Source organism: Bombina bombina, chromosome 2, assembly GCF_027579735.1.
Source record: "Bombina bombina isolate aBomBom1 chromosome 2, aBomBom1.pri, whole genome shotgun sequence".
NCBI lineage: Eukaryota > Metazoa > Chordata > Amphibia > Anura > Bombinatoridae > Bombina > Bombina bombina.
Genome location: NC_069500.1, coordinates 290881063 through 290897270, shown reverse-complemented (window position 1 = coordinate 290897270; position 16208 = coordinate 290881063). Strand labels below are relative to the sequence as shown.

At 38.8% G+C, this 16208-nt stretch overlaps 1 protein-coding gene across 2 annotated transcripts in view; it reads right to left on the bottom strand.

The window, feature by feature from the left end:
* The window catches only part of HSD17B4 (hydroxysteroid 17-beta dehydrogenase 4), a 790821-nt gene that overhangs the window by 420333 nt on the left and 354280 nt on the right, over nt 1–16208 (bottom strand). For both annotated transcript variants that reach the window (XM_053701594.1, XM_053701593.1), the window contains exon 15: nt 13621–13672. In XM_053701594.1, coding sequence (XP_053557569.1) covers nt 13621–13672 — 52 coding nt within the window. The remainder of the gene's footprint in view (nt 1–13620; nt 13673–16208) is intronic.

Here is a 16208-nt window from a genome sequence, read left to right as displayed (position 1 = left end):
GTTAAGTACAGCTTTTCATCCACAAACCAATGGGCAGACTGAGAGAACAAATCAAGCCCTGGAACAGTATCTCCGTTGTTACTGTTCTCTAGAACAAGATAACTGGCATTCTCTCCTTTCCACTGCTGAATTTGCTCATAATAACATGCTCAACTCCTCCACTAAAATGTCTCCATTTTTCCTTAACTACGGTTTTCATCCTTCTTATGACATTCAGACTCCAAAAAATTCTCCTATACCCGTTGTTAATGATAAAATCAATACCTTAGTGAAAGGTTTCGCCACTGTTAAACAACTACTACTCGATGCTCAAAAAGCTCAAAAACATTACTACGATCTACGACGTTCTAAACCTCCTGAATATAAGGTGGGAGATAAAGTTTGGTTAAGCACGAAGAATATAAGATTACAAGTTCCTTCCAAAAAGCTCGCTTCACTTTATTTGGGTCCCTTTGAAATTAAGAATGTTGTTAATGTGAATGCAGTCATTCTTCAATTACCTTCTTCCATGAGAATTCATCCAACATTTCATGTCTCACTCCTTAAACCCTATGCTTCTATCAGGGCTACATCTTCGATGGATACTTCTTTAACTCATGTGACAGATGAGAAGGAGTACGAGATTGATTCTATTCAAGATTCTCGATACTTTCGAAACCACCTTCAGTATTTGGTCAGTTGGAAGGGTTATGGACCTGAAGAAGACTCTTGGGAGCCTGCTACTAATGTTATGGCTCCACGCTTGGTTTCCTTGTTCCATAGGAGGAATCCTCACCGTCCAGGTCCTTGATCCGCTGAGCGGCTCCTTGAGGGGGGTGTCCTGTCAGGGTATTCACTATTACAATCCTGTCCCTTTAATTCTGAATCCTCTTTTACTATTTAAGGCCCCTCCTCTCTATGCTCCTCGCTTGGTAATTTGAATCAGTTACTTTATGTGACTCCTCTCTGAAGACACCTAGCCCTTTCCTCAATCTGTGGGGATTTCTTACTTGTTGCTTTGAAACTTTGCAGCCTACATTAATCCTTCATTGCTGTGTGCCGGTGTGCCTATTCTATTACTTGCAGTCTCTTAGGAACCAAAGGAGCTGCTTTCAATTCCCTAACTGTTACACCGGGTGGCTGTGACGTCACACCCGGCATCTCAGCGTGTCTGCAGCGCGTGTACCGCGCTGTGTCCTTTCTACAAACAAGCATTCAGGATACCGTAAGGTTTTCATCTGGCTCTGACTTAGCCTTCCAAATAACCATCAGGAATTGGTCTGTATATTTTATTACTCTATTTGGATATCATTATGTCTCTCAAGTAAGCAAACTACTTAAGCACTGTATTCAATGACTGTTACTATCACTAAAATGCAGGATTAACTTCAACTGCCTGTTACATTGCCTACTCTGTTTGAACTGCTGCTTGATTAACATCATTTGCTGTGACCACCTTGAACCTAACTAAGTGACTTATCGTTTGTTACTATCCTATCCTTGCATAATCTATATCTGATAACATAATCCAAAATATCATTCTAACTACATATGATATTCCCTGAAGTGCTGAATTCCTAACAAATACATTTTGGCCTAATTACAATATCTCTTTGAACTACATCTGTTTGTATTACATTCCATTTCACTTCCTGTCTTCTATGTATATGTGTCAGCTATATCATTTAATCACTAAGTAATTAGTTGATTAACTACCTACTCTATCTATAGATACTCCTCCTATCTGTTGAAATACAGGCATCCTGTAACCTGGTTGCGTGACAGCTCCGTTTTCACTCTGTACCCTGCAGTAGTGACCCTCAGTTCAATGAGCAAAACCGGATTCCTGTAAGTTAAATCTGTGTGAATCCAAGGTTTGGTGTGAGGCTGAGTGGTCCTACTATAGCGGATACTAGGTACCTAAACTTATTTACCACCTGTTCTACCACATAACTTTACAGAACATAACATCCTCTGAGGCGGGGATTAACCCGACTCCAAATAAACATGATGAATCAAAAGCTTTAACCAAGATGCCAAACAAATGGCAGAAGCCTTCTGACCTTTCCTAAAACCAGAAAAGATAACAAATCGACTAGAAGTCTTTCTGAAATCTGAGTAGCTTCAACATAATATTTCAAAACTCTTACCACATCCATGTAAGTGAATCTAAGAATGTAAAAATCTTTCCAAAGAATTCTTAGGATTAGGGACACAAGGAAGGGACAATAATTCCTCTACTAATGTTGTTAGAATTCACAACTTTAGGTAAAAATTGAAATGAAGACAGCAAAACCACCTTATCCTGATGAAAAATCAGAAAAAGGAGACTCACAAGAAAGAGCAGATAATTCAAAAACTGTTCTAGCTGAAGAGATGTCTAAAAGGAACAATACTTTCCATGAAAGTAATTTTAATGTCCAAAGAAAGCATATGCTCAAACGGAAGAGCCTGAAAAGCCCTCAGAACCAAATTAAGACTCCAAGGAGGAGAAATTGGCTTAATGACAGGCTTGATACGAACCAAAGCCTGAAGAAAACAATGAATAAAAGAAAGATTAGCAAATTACTTCTGTGAAAACAGTACAAAAAAAGCAGAGATTTGTCCTTTCAAGGAACTTGAAGACAAAAACCCTTATCCAAACCATCCTGAAGAAACTATAAAATCCTAGGAATTCTAAAAGAATGCCAAGAGAATGTATGAGAAGAGCATCATGAGATGTAAATCTTCCAAACTCGATAATAAATCTTACTAGACACAGATTTACGAGCCTGCAACATAGTATTAATCACTGAGTCAGAGAAACTTCTATAACTAAGTACTAAGCGTTAAATTTCCATACCATCAAATTAATAATTTGAGTTCCTGATGGAAAAAACGAATGTTAAGATATAAGGTCTGGCCTTAATGGAAGTGACCAAGACTGGCAACTGGACATCCGAACAAGAACCAAATACCAAAACCTGTGCGGCCATGCTGGAGCCACCAGCAACACAAAAGATTGCTCCCTGATGATTTTGAAAATCACTCTAAAAAGAAGAACCAGAGGCGAAAAAATATAGGCAGATTGATAACTCCAAGGAAGTGTCAATGCATACACTGCTTCCGCCTGAGGATCCCCGGACCTGAATAGGCCCCTGGGAAGTTCCTTGTTTAGGTGAGATACCATCAGATCTATTTCTGGAAGCCCTCACATCTGAACAATTTGAAAAAAACACATCTGGATAAAGAGACCATTCTCCCGGATGTAAAGCTTGATTGACAGATATAATCCGCTTCCCAATTGTCTATACCTGGTAAATGGACCGCAGAAATTAGACAGGAGCTGGATTTAGCCCAAAGCAAGTATCCGAGATACTTTTTTCACAGCCTAGGGACTGAGAGTCCCACCCTGATGATTGACATACGCCACAGTTGTGACATTGTCTGTCTGAAAAACAATAAACGTCTCTTTCTTAAAAAAGAAGCCAAAACTGAAGAACTCTGAGAAATGCACGGAGTTCCAAAAATATTGAATGGTAATCTCGCCTCCTGAGATTTCCAAACCCCTTGTGCTGACAGAGATCCCCAGACAGCCTCCCAACCTAAAAGACTTGCATCTGTAGTGATCATGGTCCAGGTTAAATGAACCGAAGATACCCGTAGAACTATATGATGGTGATCTAACCACCAAGTCAAAGATAGTTGAACATTGGGATTCAAAGATATAAAAAGTGATATCCTAGAATCCCTGCACCATTAATTCAACATAAAAAACTGGAACGGTTTCTTATGAAAATGAGCAAAGGGAATCGAATCCAATGCTGCAGCCATGAGACCTAAAACTTCCATGCATATAGCAACTGAAGAAAATAGAGACTGAAGGTTCCGACAAACGGAACCCAATAAAATTGTCACTTGTCTGTTAGAGACAAAGACATTGACAAAATCTATCTGGAAACCTAAAAAAGGTGACCCTTGTCTGAGGAATCAAGGAGCTTTTGATAAAAAGATCCTCTAACCATGTCTTGAATAAACAACAAAAGTTGAATCGTATGAAATTCCGCAGAATGAAAAGACTGAGCCAGTACCACGAGACCGTCCAAATAAGGAAACACTGAGAACCTTGAAAAGATTCTTAGAGCTGTCGCTAAACCAGAAGGAAATGCAACAAAATGGTAATGCTTGTCAAAAAAAGAGAATCTCAGAAAATGAAAATAATCTGAAGGAAAACAGAAAATGAAGATATGCATCTATTGTATCTATTGTAAACAAATAATGCCCTCACTGACCAAAAGGCAGAATAGACCATATAAACACCATTCTAAAAGATGGTACACTTATACGACAATTCAAAAAGATTTTCTATCTTTGGGACAATGAATAGTTTTGAATAAAACCTCCAAACCCTGTTCCTAAAATGGAACTGGTATAAATACCCCAGAAAACTCCAGATCTGAGCAGCGCCTTGAGCCCCAACGGGTGACCAGCTGCGCTTCACAAGTACCCAATACATACAGGTCTGAAACACACTTCAGGAAAGTGTGGCCTTACTTGAATAGCTGGAATATGTTAGAGAAAAAAAGACTTCTCACAGGCGGTTTTACTCTGAATCCTATTCTGTACCCAAATCTAAGAAGTTTGGACCAAATTGAACCAAACAAATTTAAAAAAATCTTAACCTGCCCCTTACAGCTAAGCTGGAATAAGAACCGCACCTACATTCAAATTTGGGGAGCTGACTTTGATCTTTTAAATGGCTTAAATTGAATGAAGAAAACTTCCAATTATAAACATGTTACTTGGGGAAGAATTAGGATTCCGTTCCTTAGTAAGAACAAAAACTAATATAAGCTTAAGATTTAGTCTTAGAACTCAATTTTGCAGCCCTGAGTAAACAGTAGAAGAATTGAATCCAATTGTGAACCAAATAATTGATTACCTTGGAAAAAAGAAATATGGAATTTAGAAATCAAATTAGCATTCCAAGATTGAAGTCACAAAGATCTTCTAGCTAAATAGCTAAAGACATAGATTAAACCTCTGCAAAACAGAAAGAGAAGCAGTCTGCCAGGAACGAACAGGAGCATCAATAGCTTGTTCTATGGACTGGTTGCCACCATGGTAGTAGCTTCTTTCTGCCCAATTGTGCTTTTCACAGAGGAAAACTTTCCTGTAGTATATCAGTCTGATCCCGCCGACAAGGTCAGTCCAGCCCGAAATACCAGGCAATCTCTTCTGAACAAGGAAAAGGCAACCTCAGACGATCGTTTCGGCCTCCTTTGGGCCTCGTCAGTGAGGTGCAGCCATATCCCTCTAAACACATTGGGCAAGGAGTCCACGTCTGGTTTCCCCCATCACCCTTAGGGAGATTATCCCCAGGGTCAAATTTACATATGCAAAACAGAAAGAGAAGCAGTCTGCCAGGAACAAACAGAAGCATCAATAGCTTGTTCTATGGCCTGGTTGCCACCTGGTAGTAGCTTCTTTCTGCCCAATTGTGCTTTTCACAAAGAAAAACGTTCCTGTAGTATATCAGTCTGATCCCGCCAACAAGGTCAGTCCAGCCCCGAAATTCCAGGCAATTCTCCTCTGAACAAGGAAAAGGCAACCCCAGACGATCGTTTCGGCCTCCTTTGGGCCTTGTCAGTGAGGTGCAGCCATATCCCTCTAAGCACATTGGGCAAGGAGTCCACGTCTGGTTTCCCCATCACCCTTAGGGAGACTATCCCCAGGGTCATATTTACATATGCAAAACAGAAAGAGAAGCAGTCTGCCAGGAACAAACAGGAGCATCAATAGCTTTTTCTATGGCCTGGTTGCCACCTGGTAGTAGCTTCTTTCAGCCCAATTTGTGCTTTTCAAAGAGGAAAACTTTCTGTAGTATATCAGTCTGATCCCGCCGACAAGGTCAGTCCAGCCCCGAAATACCAGGCAATTCTCCTCTGAACAAGGAAAAGGCAACCCCAGACGATCATTTCGGCCTCCTTTGGGAATCGTCAGTAAAGTGCAGCCATATCCCTCTAAGCACATTGGGCAAGGAGTCCACGTCTGGTTTCCCCATCTCCCTTAGGGAGACTATCCCCAGGGTCATATTTACATATGCAAAACAGAAAGAGAAACAGTCTGCCAGGAATGAACAGGAGCATCAATAACTTGTTCTATGGCCTGGTTGCCACCCGGTAGTAGCTTCTTTCTGCCCAATTGTGCTTTTCACAGAGGAAAACTTTCCTGTAGTATATCAGTCTGATCCCACCGACAAGGTCAGTCCAGCCCCGAAATACCAGGCAATTCTCTCTGAACAAGGAAAAGGCAGAGGATCAGACTGATATGCTACAGGAAAATTCTTCTCTGTGAAAGGCACATATTGAGCAAAAAGAGGCTGCTTCTAGGGTGGTAACTAGCCATAGAACAAGCTATTATGCTATTGTTCGTTCCCAGGTTGAGCGCTTCTCTCTTTTTATTTATAGATTAAACCTCATTTGCGAAAATATAAAAAAAATTGACGACACAAATTATTAGCATGTTGATCAACTTAACAATGCTAAACAGATCATAATCCGATACGTGTTGCACCAAAGTATCCAACCAGAAAGTTGAAGCAGTTGCAACATCAGCCAAATAAATTACAGGTCTAAGAAAAGTACCTGAAAATAAATAATTTTCCTTAAATAAGATACAAGTTTCCATCTGAAGGTAAAAAATAAATTACTATTTGCTATAGGAATAGTAGTATGTTTAGCAAGAGTAGAGATAGCCCCCATTAACTTGGGGGGAATCTTTCCTCAAAACTGAAAACAACTGCCGGCAAAGGATACAATTTTAAAAACCTTAAAGAAGGAATAAAAGAAATTCCCGGCCTATTCCATTCCCTAGTATCAGGAACTGGAAAAAAAACCTCTGAAGAAACCACAGAAGGTTAATAAGCAGAATTTAAATGTTAGCTAGTCTTAAAATCAAAAGAATAGTTACTTCAATATTCAAAATAATCAACACCTTTTCAACAAAGAACGAATGTACTCTATTTAAAAATAAAAAAGTAGATTTGTTAGTGTCAATATCTGATGAAGAATATTCTGAATGAGAAAAAACACCATCAGATAAGGATAATTCAGTATGTTGTTGGTCATTTGAAACTTCATCAACTAAATGAGAAGTTTAAAAAAGACCTAAAATTTTTATTAGAGGCGGGATGGCAGACAAAGCCTTTAGAATAGAATCAGAAAAATATTCTTATAAAATTCCTAAGTATATCTTGTACATAAGATGTAAAAAGAATAAACATTCATAACATTAAAATAAATAAAATTAGCTTTGGTAGGATGATATCAGTCATCAGGAATCCCTCAGTATTTTCTGAAATAGGAACAGTTTTTGGAATATCTTGCAATATGTAATAGAAAAAAACAACATATAAAGCAAAATTATCAAATTCCTTAAATGACAGTTTCAGGAATGGGAAAAAAATGCAAACAGAACAGGCCTCTAGAAACCAGAAGCAACTAAAAAATGAGACTTAAATAATGTTAAAAATCTGGTGCCAAGAATGACGCCCACATATTTTTTTGGCGCCAAAAACGTCTGCAACAAACACGACAGCCAAAAATGACACAACTACGTGAAAACTTCCGGCGTCAACTACGACGCCGGAAATTACGTCATTGACGTCAGACAAACGTCAATCTCACGCCAAAAAAGTCTCGCGCCAAAAATGAATACATTCTAGCATTTTTTGCACCCGTGAGCCTAACAGCCCGCAATTTAAAGTAAAAAAGTCAATTGAAAATTTTAATTCATATGCATTTTCCCAAAAAAATGAAACTGACAGTCTGAATGAAGGAATACTGAATATCCTGAATCATGGCAAATATAAGTTTAAACACTATATTTAGAACTTTACATATAAAGTGCCCACCATAGCTTTGAGTGTCATAAATAAAAATAAGACTTACTTACCCTAAGACACTCATCTACATATAGTAGATAGCCAAACCAGTAATTAAACGAGAATCAGTAGAGGTAATGGTATATAAGAGTATATCGTCGATCTGAAAAGGGAGGTAGGAGAAGAAATCTCTACAACCGATAACAGAGAACCTATGAAATAGATCCCCTAGAGGAAGACCATTGTATTCAAATAGGCAATACTCTCTTCACATCCCTCTGACATTCACTGCACTCTGAGAGGAAAACCGGGCTTCAGCCTGCTGCAAAGTGCATATCAACATAGAATCTAGCACAAACTTACTTCACCACCTCCATGGGAGGCAAAGTTTGTAAAACTGAATTGTGGGTGTGGTGAGGGGTGTATTTATAGGCATTTTAAGGTTTGGGAAACTTTGCCCCTCCTGGTAGGAATGTATATCCCATACGTCACTAGCTCATGGACTCTTGCTAATTACATGAAAGAAATTTGAATGTATTATATTTTATTTTGTACATTAATCTTTTGTGCTGCATTTGTCTTGATAATGTAGTTATACTGTTGAATTATAAATAAATAATTTAAAAAAACAAAACAAAAAAAACTGATTAATTTCAGCTTGCTTGGCTTACTACATATCTTTGCTGCAACACAAGCGGACAGCTCCACCTACTGGCTATTTTAATCAATGCACTGCTTCTCAATGCTTTTCAATAGCAGTCACATAACTGAAAAAAAGGTTGTTATTCTGAAACGGTGCATATTTGAACCGTTGTAAACCGAGGGTCACCTGTATTGGGTTTTTCTGTTTGCTGCAACTTTGGCTCTCTGGCTCCACCTGCTTACCAGCTGAAACAAATCATATAATCAGCAGCCTGCTATATTTGGGAGGTTTGCTTGCAGTTCTGGGCATTGACATTGAGTGTTATACTCTGACAGACCCTCTGGTCCTGTTTCCTGAGTGAAATACAGATTTGTTGGAATTCCTGGTGCCTGATTTCTGCTTCATTTTGTGACTACTCTACTGGATATTCTATTGGCACTGTGTTTCGTTTTTGGACTGATTTCCTGGCAATTGATCTTGGCTAATTCTCTATTTCCTAAGGACTGACTTAGGTACTTTTGCTTGCTTGTTACCTGATACTACAGAGTTATTACAAGGATCTGCATTCCTGCCTGTAACTACAGAGTTCCAGTCTACAGCATATGCAAGTATCCTGCCTGTTATTACAAAGATCTGCATTCCTGCCTGTTATTACAGAGTTCCAGTCTACAGCATATGCAAGTATCCTGCCTGTTATTACAAAGAACTGCATTCCTGCCTGTTACTACAGAGTTCCAGTCTACAGCCTATAGTTCCAGTCTACAGCATATACAAGTATCCTGCCTGTTATTACAAAGATCTGCATTCCTGTCTGATACTACAGAGTTCCAGTCTACTAGCATATGCAAGTATCCCTGTCTGTTATTACAAAGGATCATGCATTCCGGTCTGTTAACTACAGAGTTCTCAGTCTACAGCAAGCAAATATCCTGCCTGTTATTACTAATGCCTCTACATTCCTGCCTGTTACTACTATATTTACAGTCTACAGCATATACAAGATTATCCTGCCTGTTATTACATAAGGACTGCCTTTCCTGTCTGTTACTACAGAGTTCAGTTTATAAGCATAGGAATAGTATCCTGCCTGTACTTACAAAGATCTGAATTCCTGTCTGATACTACAGAGTTCCATGTCTACAGCCTATAGACTTTGCCTTATCTAATTGCATTACCTCTGCACAACAGCTCCCAAACTCCTGAACCTGCTCCACCTTGCAGAGTATGACACCAAGAGAATGAAGAAAAATTAATAATTGGAGTAAATTAGAAAGTTGCTTAAAATGGAATGCTCTATCTGAATCCTGAAAGAAAAATTTGGGTTTAATATCCTTTAACAATAATCAGATACAGCAAACACTCAATCTATACATTTTAAATAAACTATTGCTAAGACACTTTCCACGTCACATAAAGGGTTATCTATGACCTTAAGTCATTCCTCATGTTCATCACTATAATCACTAACTTCCATATTCACTTCCCTCACTAACATACAGTATATATCTGCACATAACCAAACATTATTTATCCTACACCTATTTCTCCCATAAGTAAATCTTCAGTTATACACACCAGCTGATAAATGAAGAACGGACAATTCTCTTATTTACTCAATATATATTTGCTTGTCCACACTAATCAAGAACCTTTTCTTGTGGGTTTTGTGTTACTACGCATCCACTCTGTTACAGCAAATACATTTAAACCTCCATCCATACAGCCATGTTTGTTCTGCCTTTATCAGACGTGTCTAGATGATTGTGAAAAGAGAAAGAGAACAGCACTCCTGAGATAGAACAAAAGCAAGAATAACTTCCATGCCCTGTTCATTTATATTTGCAACTCAGGGTGCAGGTTCTTTTAGCACACTATGCCCCCTTCACAGAGAAAAAATATCCTGTAGCATATCAGTCTGATCCTGCCCAATGACAGTCCAGTGGCGAAATACCAGGCAATTCCTCTTTGAACAAGGGAAGCAACAACCCCAGACGATCATTTCGGCCTTCTGTGGGCCTCGTCAGTGAGGGTGCAGTTGTATCTCTCTAAGGGGCATGTGTGCACGGGCTCCACGTCTGGCTTACCCATTACTCTTTGGGAGACCCAAGAGTAATTTACATAAATGTGAAAAGAGAAAGAGAACAGCACTCCTGAGATAGAACAAAAGCTAGAATAACTTCCATGCCTGTTCATTTATATTTGCAACTCAGGGTGCAGGTTCTTTTAGTACACTATGCCCCTTCACAGAGGAAAAAATATCCTGTAGCATATCAGTCTGATCCTGCCCAATGACAGGCCAGCGCCGAAATACCAGGCAATTCCTCTCTGAACAAGGGAAGCAACAACCCCAGACTAATATGCTACAGGGAAAGTTCTTCTCTGTGAAAGGCACATATTGAGCAAAAAGAGGCTGCTTCTAGGGTGGTAACTAGCCATAGAACAAGCTATTATGCTATTGTTCGTTCCCAGGTTGAGCGCTTCTCTCTTTTTATTTATGCAAATTATGACACTTGGGGAAGTCTCCCTAAGTGTGATGCGGGAATCCAGACGTGGACCCGTTGCTCAGTGTGCCTAGAGTGATATGGCTGCACCTCACTGACGAGGCCCACAATAGGCCGAAACGTACGTCTGGGGGTTTTGCCGAGAGGGATTGCCTGGTATTTCGGTGCTGGACTGTACTGTGAAGTCAGGATCAGACTGATATGCTACAGGAAAGTTCTTCTCTGTGAAAGGCACATATTGAGCAAAAAGAGGCTGCTTCTAGGGTGGGTAACTAGCCATAGAACAAGCTATTATGCTATTGTTCGTTCCCAGGTTGAGCGCTTCTCTCTTTTTATTTGTGTCTAGATGATTATTGGGGGTTTTTTAATGCACAAAGTGAATGTTAACAGCATAATTTGCATTTTAAAAATGATGAACACTGTACGTAATGTAAGACACACACAGGTTTTGCAGATCTACTGTTTTACAAGGAAACATTTAGAAAGTGTTTTTAGGTTGATAGTATTTTTTTTTTTTTTTTAAATCATTCAATTAAAGAGGATGATTAAAGTGGCAGCTCTATTTCAGAGATATCCTTGATTAAGACTTCAGCATCACTAAATCATTCCAGCAACTAAATCCATTTACACCTAATGCTTAGTTTGCTCCTTGACAGCAGAGTCTAAAGTGAATTAGCAAAACACCTTGGTCACAAATCAGTATGTAGAAGTTAGTCTACTGCATCTCTAATCCTATTGAATGTGGACAAATAATTTTATTTCCATTTTTTTTTTTAAAGAAACTGTTAACTGTCAACAGTAAACAAGTAATTTATTTTATTTGTATTTAAATTAAAATCTATGAAAGAAATTGTGACTTAAAATAATTAGAACTGTAATAAGTAATTTATTTAATTAGTGGGACTATTCTGCCTTTTTGAACAACTACAACAAAAGTGGTCTACAAAGCAATATATAAAGACATTTAAGCTCCTTCACTAGTTGATTTGTCACTATTATTTGATTCTTTGGGCCAAAAAAAAACCCAAACATTTTTATTTTATGATTCGGGCGGTACATACAATTTTCAACTACTTTACAATTTACGTCCATTATCAAATTTCCTTAATTTTGTTTTTATCTTTTGTTGACGGTGCAGTAATAAATTACTGGGAACTAGCAGAACACATTGGTTGAGCCAATGACAAGAGGCATATATGAGCAGCCACCAATCTCCAGCTAGCTCCCAATAGTGCATTGCTGGTCCTGAGCCTACATATGTATATGTTAGGGTATACCTTGAAATGTTGAAGGAGGGGTCCAGAATTCAGGAGGCACATGCTTAGATAGGGACAGTTTTATATAATCATGCCTAACATCAGAAGGCCATGAAAAGATCATGAATTTATAGCAATAATCAGATATAAAAAAAAATAACATGCCGGGAGTCATCACCAGAAAATTAGTACAGAACAGCAAACTACTAGTCGCTACTTGACTTCACAATAGCGTGGCTGCCTGTCCCTAGTAAGCTGACTCTGCATTAGTGCAGCGTCCATCACAGCTGAATAAATATTTAAAAAAAAAAAAAACACACCTTTTATTTTAGTACTGGCAGACTTTTGGCGGGGACAATTGTGGGGTGGGGGAGGGAAAAGAGCTGTTTGGGAGGGATCAGGGGGTGGGATATGCCAGGTGGGAGGCTGATCTCTACAATAAAGCTAAAATTAACCCTGCAATCTCCCTACAAGCTACCTAATTAACCCCTTCACTGCTGGTCATAATACAAGTGTGGTGCGCAGCGGCATTTTAGCGGCATTTTAATTGCCAAAAAGCAACGCCAAAGCCATATATGTCTGCTATTTCTGAACAAAGGTGATCCCAGAGAAGCATTTACAACCATTTGTGCAATAATTGCCCCAAGCTGTTTGTAAATAATTTCTGTGAGTAACCTAAAATTGTGAAAACTTTTTTTTTTTTTCTCGCATTTGGCGGTGAAATGGTGGCATGAAATATACCAAAATGGGCCTAGATCAATTGGGTTGTCTTTTAAAAAAAATATATATATGTCAAGAGATATTCAGAGATTCCTGACAGATATCAGTGTTCCAATGTAACTAGCGCTAATTTTGAAAAAAAAGTGGTTTGGAAATAGCAAAGTGCTACTTGTATTTATTGCCCTATAACTTGCAAAGAACATATAAACATTGGGTATTTCTAAACTCAGGACAAAATTTAGAAACTATTTAGGATGGGTGGGTTTTTTTTTCATTTTTTCCTCATATTTTATAAAAAAAAATTATATTAAATTGTAAAATATGATGAAAATAATGGTATCTTTAGAAAGTCCATTTAATGGCGAGAAAAACTGTATATAATATGTGTAGGTATAGTAAATGAGTAAGAGGAAAATAACAGTTAAACACAAACACTGCAGAAATTTAAAAATAGCCCCTTGTCCTTAAGGGTAAGAAAATTGAAAAATGGTCTGGTCATTAAGGGGTTAATTCCATCTAACAAATAAAACATCCATCTTTAGCAACCAGTGGTCAGTAATTATTTGCTAGACAGGATACATATCAAAACTAATTACAATTGTTTAAAAAAATAATAATATAATAAAATTGAGTTGCATTTAATTATTGTGCACTTACCTGAAGTCGGTATAGGCTTGTACATTTCTAGATATTGCTCGCCGTGTAATAACTGTAGAAATAAAAACATTTATGAACTTTAGCAAAAGTATATATATATATATATATATTTATATATATATATTATATTATATATTTATATATATATATATATATATATACATACATACATACATACATACACTCACACACACTCCTCTAATCTAAATGCTTGAAATTAGTTTTGCAGACAAATATAAATACTGGAGGTAAATTCCAAGAATTTTAGCAAAAGTCTTTTGAGTCAGACGGGTCCAAAACTAAAAGAGGAGTGGGCTTATACGTGGTGTTTATAATATTATGCTGACATTTTTATTTACCAAAAGCCTTGGTAAACTTTTAACAAATATTCCTGCCTTAGCTTGTTTTTATGAATAAACACTATCTACTAGGAAACCATGTGATGTCAAGGTATCTATAGGTTTAAATACATACACATACATAGCCTCACCTGCACTGACAAACTGGAGGTATAATCTAAGGTCTTTTCAGGAGAAAAAAAAAAATGTTGACAAGGACACATTATGGAAAAGAAAATTACAATGACAGATCATAATTTTTAAGATACAGAAACTAAAAAAAACGCAAAATTTATGCTTGCCTGATAAATTTCTTTCTTTCCGGATATGGTGCGTTCACAGAATCATCAATTACTGTTGGGAATTATCACTCCTGGCCAGCAGGAGGTGGCAAAGAGCACCACAGCAAAGCTGTTAAGTATCACTCCCCTTCCCACAATCCCCCAGTAATTCGAACGAAGGAAAAAGGAGTAACACAAGGTGTAGAGGTGCCTAAGGTTTAGACAAACAAAACTGTCTTAGGCGGGCCGTGGACTCACCATATCCGGAAAGAAAGAAATTTATCAGGTAAGCATAAATTTTGTTTCTTTCCTAAGATAGGGTGAGTCCACGGAATCATCAATAACTGTTGGGAATCAATACCAAAGCCAAAGAACACAGATGATTAGGGAGGGACAAGACAGGGAACCAAAACAGAAGGCACCACCCACTTGAAGAACCTTTCTCCCAAAAGAAGCCTGAGCCAAGGAAAAAGTATCAAATTTATAAAAGCTGAGAGTTCCGAAATTCTCAGAGCAGAAGAGATAGCAGTAAGAAACAAAACCTTCCAAGATAACTACTTAATATCTATGGAATGCACTGGCTCAAACGGATTTTAAACACATGCCTGATTCTGACCAAGGCCTGACAAAAGGATTGCACATCTGGCATGTCCTGCCAGACGCTTGTGCAGTAAATAGATAGAGCAGAAATCTGACCCTTCAGAGTACTGACATACAAAAACTTTCTCCAGACCTTCCTGGAGAAAGGATAAAAATTCTTGGAATCCTGACCCTACTCCAAGAGTATCCTTTGGATTCACACAATGAAGATAATTTACGTCAATATCTTATGGTAAATCTTTCTAGTAACAGGCTTATGAGCCTGATTTATGGTCTCAATGACAGACTTGGAAAATCCATGCTTAGCTAAAAGTAAGCGTTCAATCTCCAAGCAGTCCGCTTCAGAGAAACGAGATTTGGATGAAGAAAAGGACCCTGAAGTAGAAGGCTCTTCCTCAGAGGAAGTCACCATGGGCGGTAGAGAGAACATTTCCACTAGGTCTGCATACCAGATCCTGTGAGGCCACGCAGGAGCTATTAGACTCACAGACCGCTCTTTCCTGCTTGATCCGAGCAATGACTCATGGAAAAAGAGCAAACTGAGGAAAAAAGGTATGCCAACCATGAAGTTTCAAGGAACTGCCAGAGCATCTATCAGGAAGGCCTGAGGATCCCTTGACCTCGAACCGTACTTTGGAAGCTTGGCATTCTGTCGAGACGCCATCAGATCCAATTCCGGTACGCCCATTTGATGGTTAACCTGGAGAACACTTCCGGATGGAGTTCCCACTCCCAGGGATGAAAAGTCTGTCTGCTCAGAAAATCTACTTCCCAGTTGTACACTCCTGGAATGTGGATGGCAGATAGACAGCACTTGTGAGCTTCCTCCCACTGAATGATTCGAGCCACCTCCTTCATGGCTAAGGAACTCAGAGTTCCCTCTGGTGGTTGATGTAAGCCACTGAGGTTATGTTGTCTGACTGGAACCTGATAAACCGGGCAAAGGCCAGCTGAGGCCAAGTCATCAAAGGCATTTAAGATCAGCTCTCAACTCCAATATGTTTATGGGGAGAGCAGATTCCTCCTGAGACCAAAGTCCCTGCGCCTTCAATGAGTCCCAAACTGCTACCACAGGCCCATCAGACTGGCGTCCAGGGTCACAATCCCCCATGAGCGTCCCCAAAAGCATGTCTCTCGTCGACTGATCTAGAACTATCTTCTGAGACAGATCGGCATAATCCATGTTCCATTGACTGAGCATGCATAACCGTAGAGCTCTCAAATGGAATTGAGCAAAAGGGAACTATGTCCATGGAAGCCACCATCAGACCAATTACCTACATACATTGGGCCACTTGATGGCCGTACAGCAGACTGTAGAGATAGGCAAGAGGAAAGAATCTTGGTTCTTCTGACTTCCGTCAGAAAT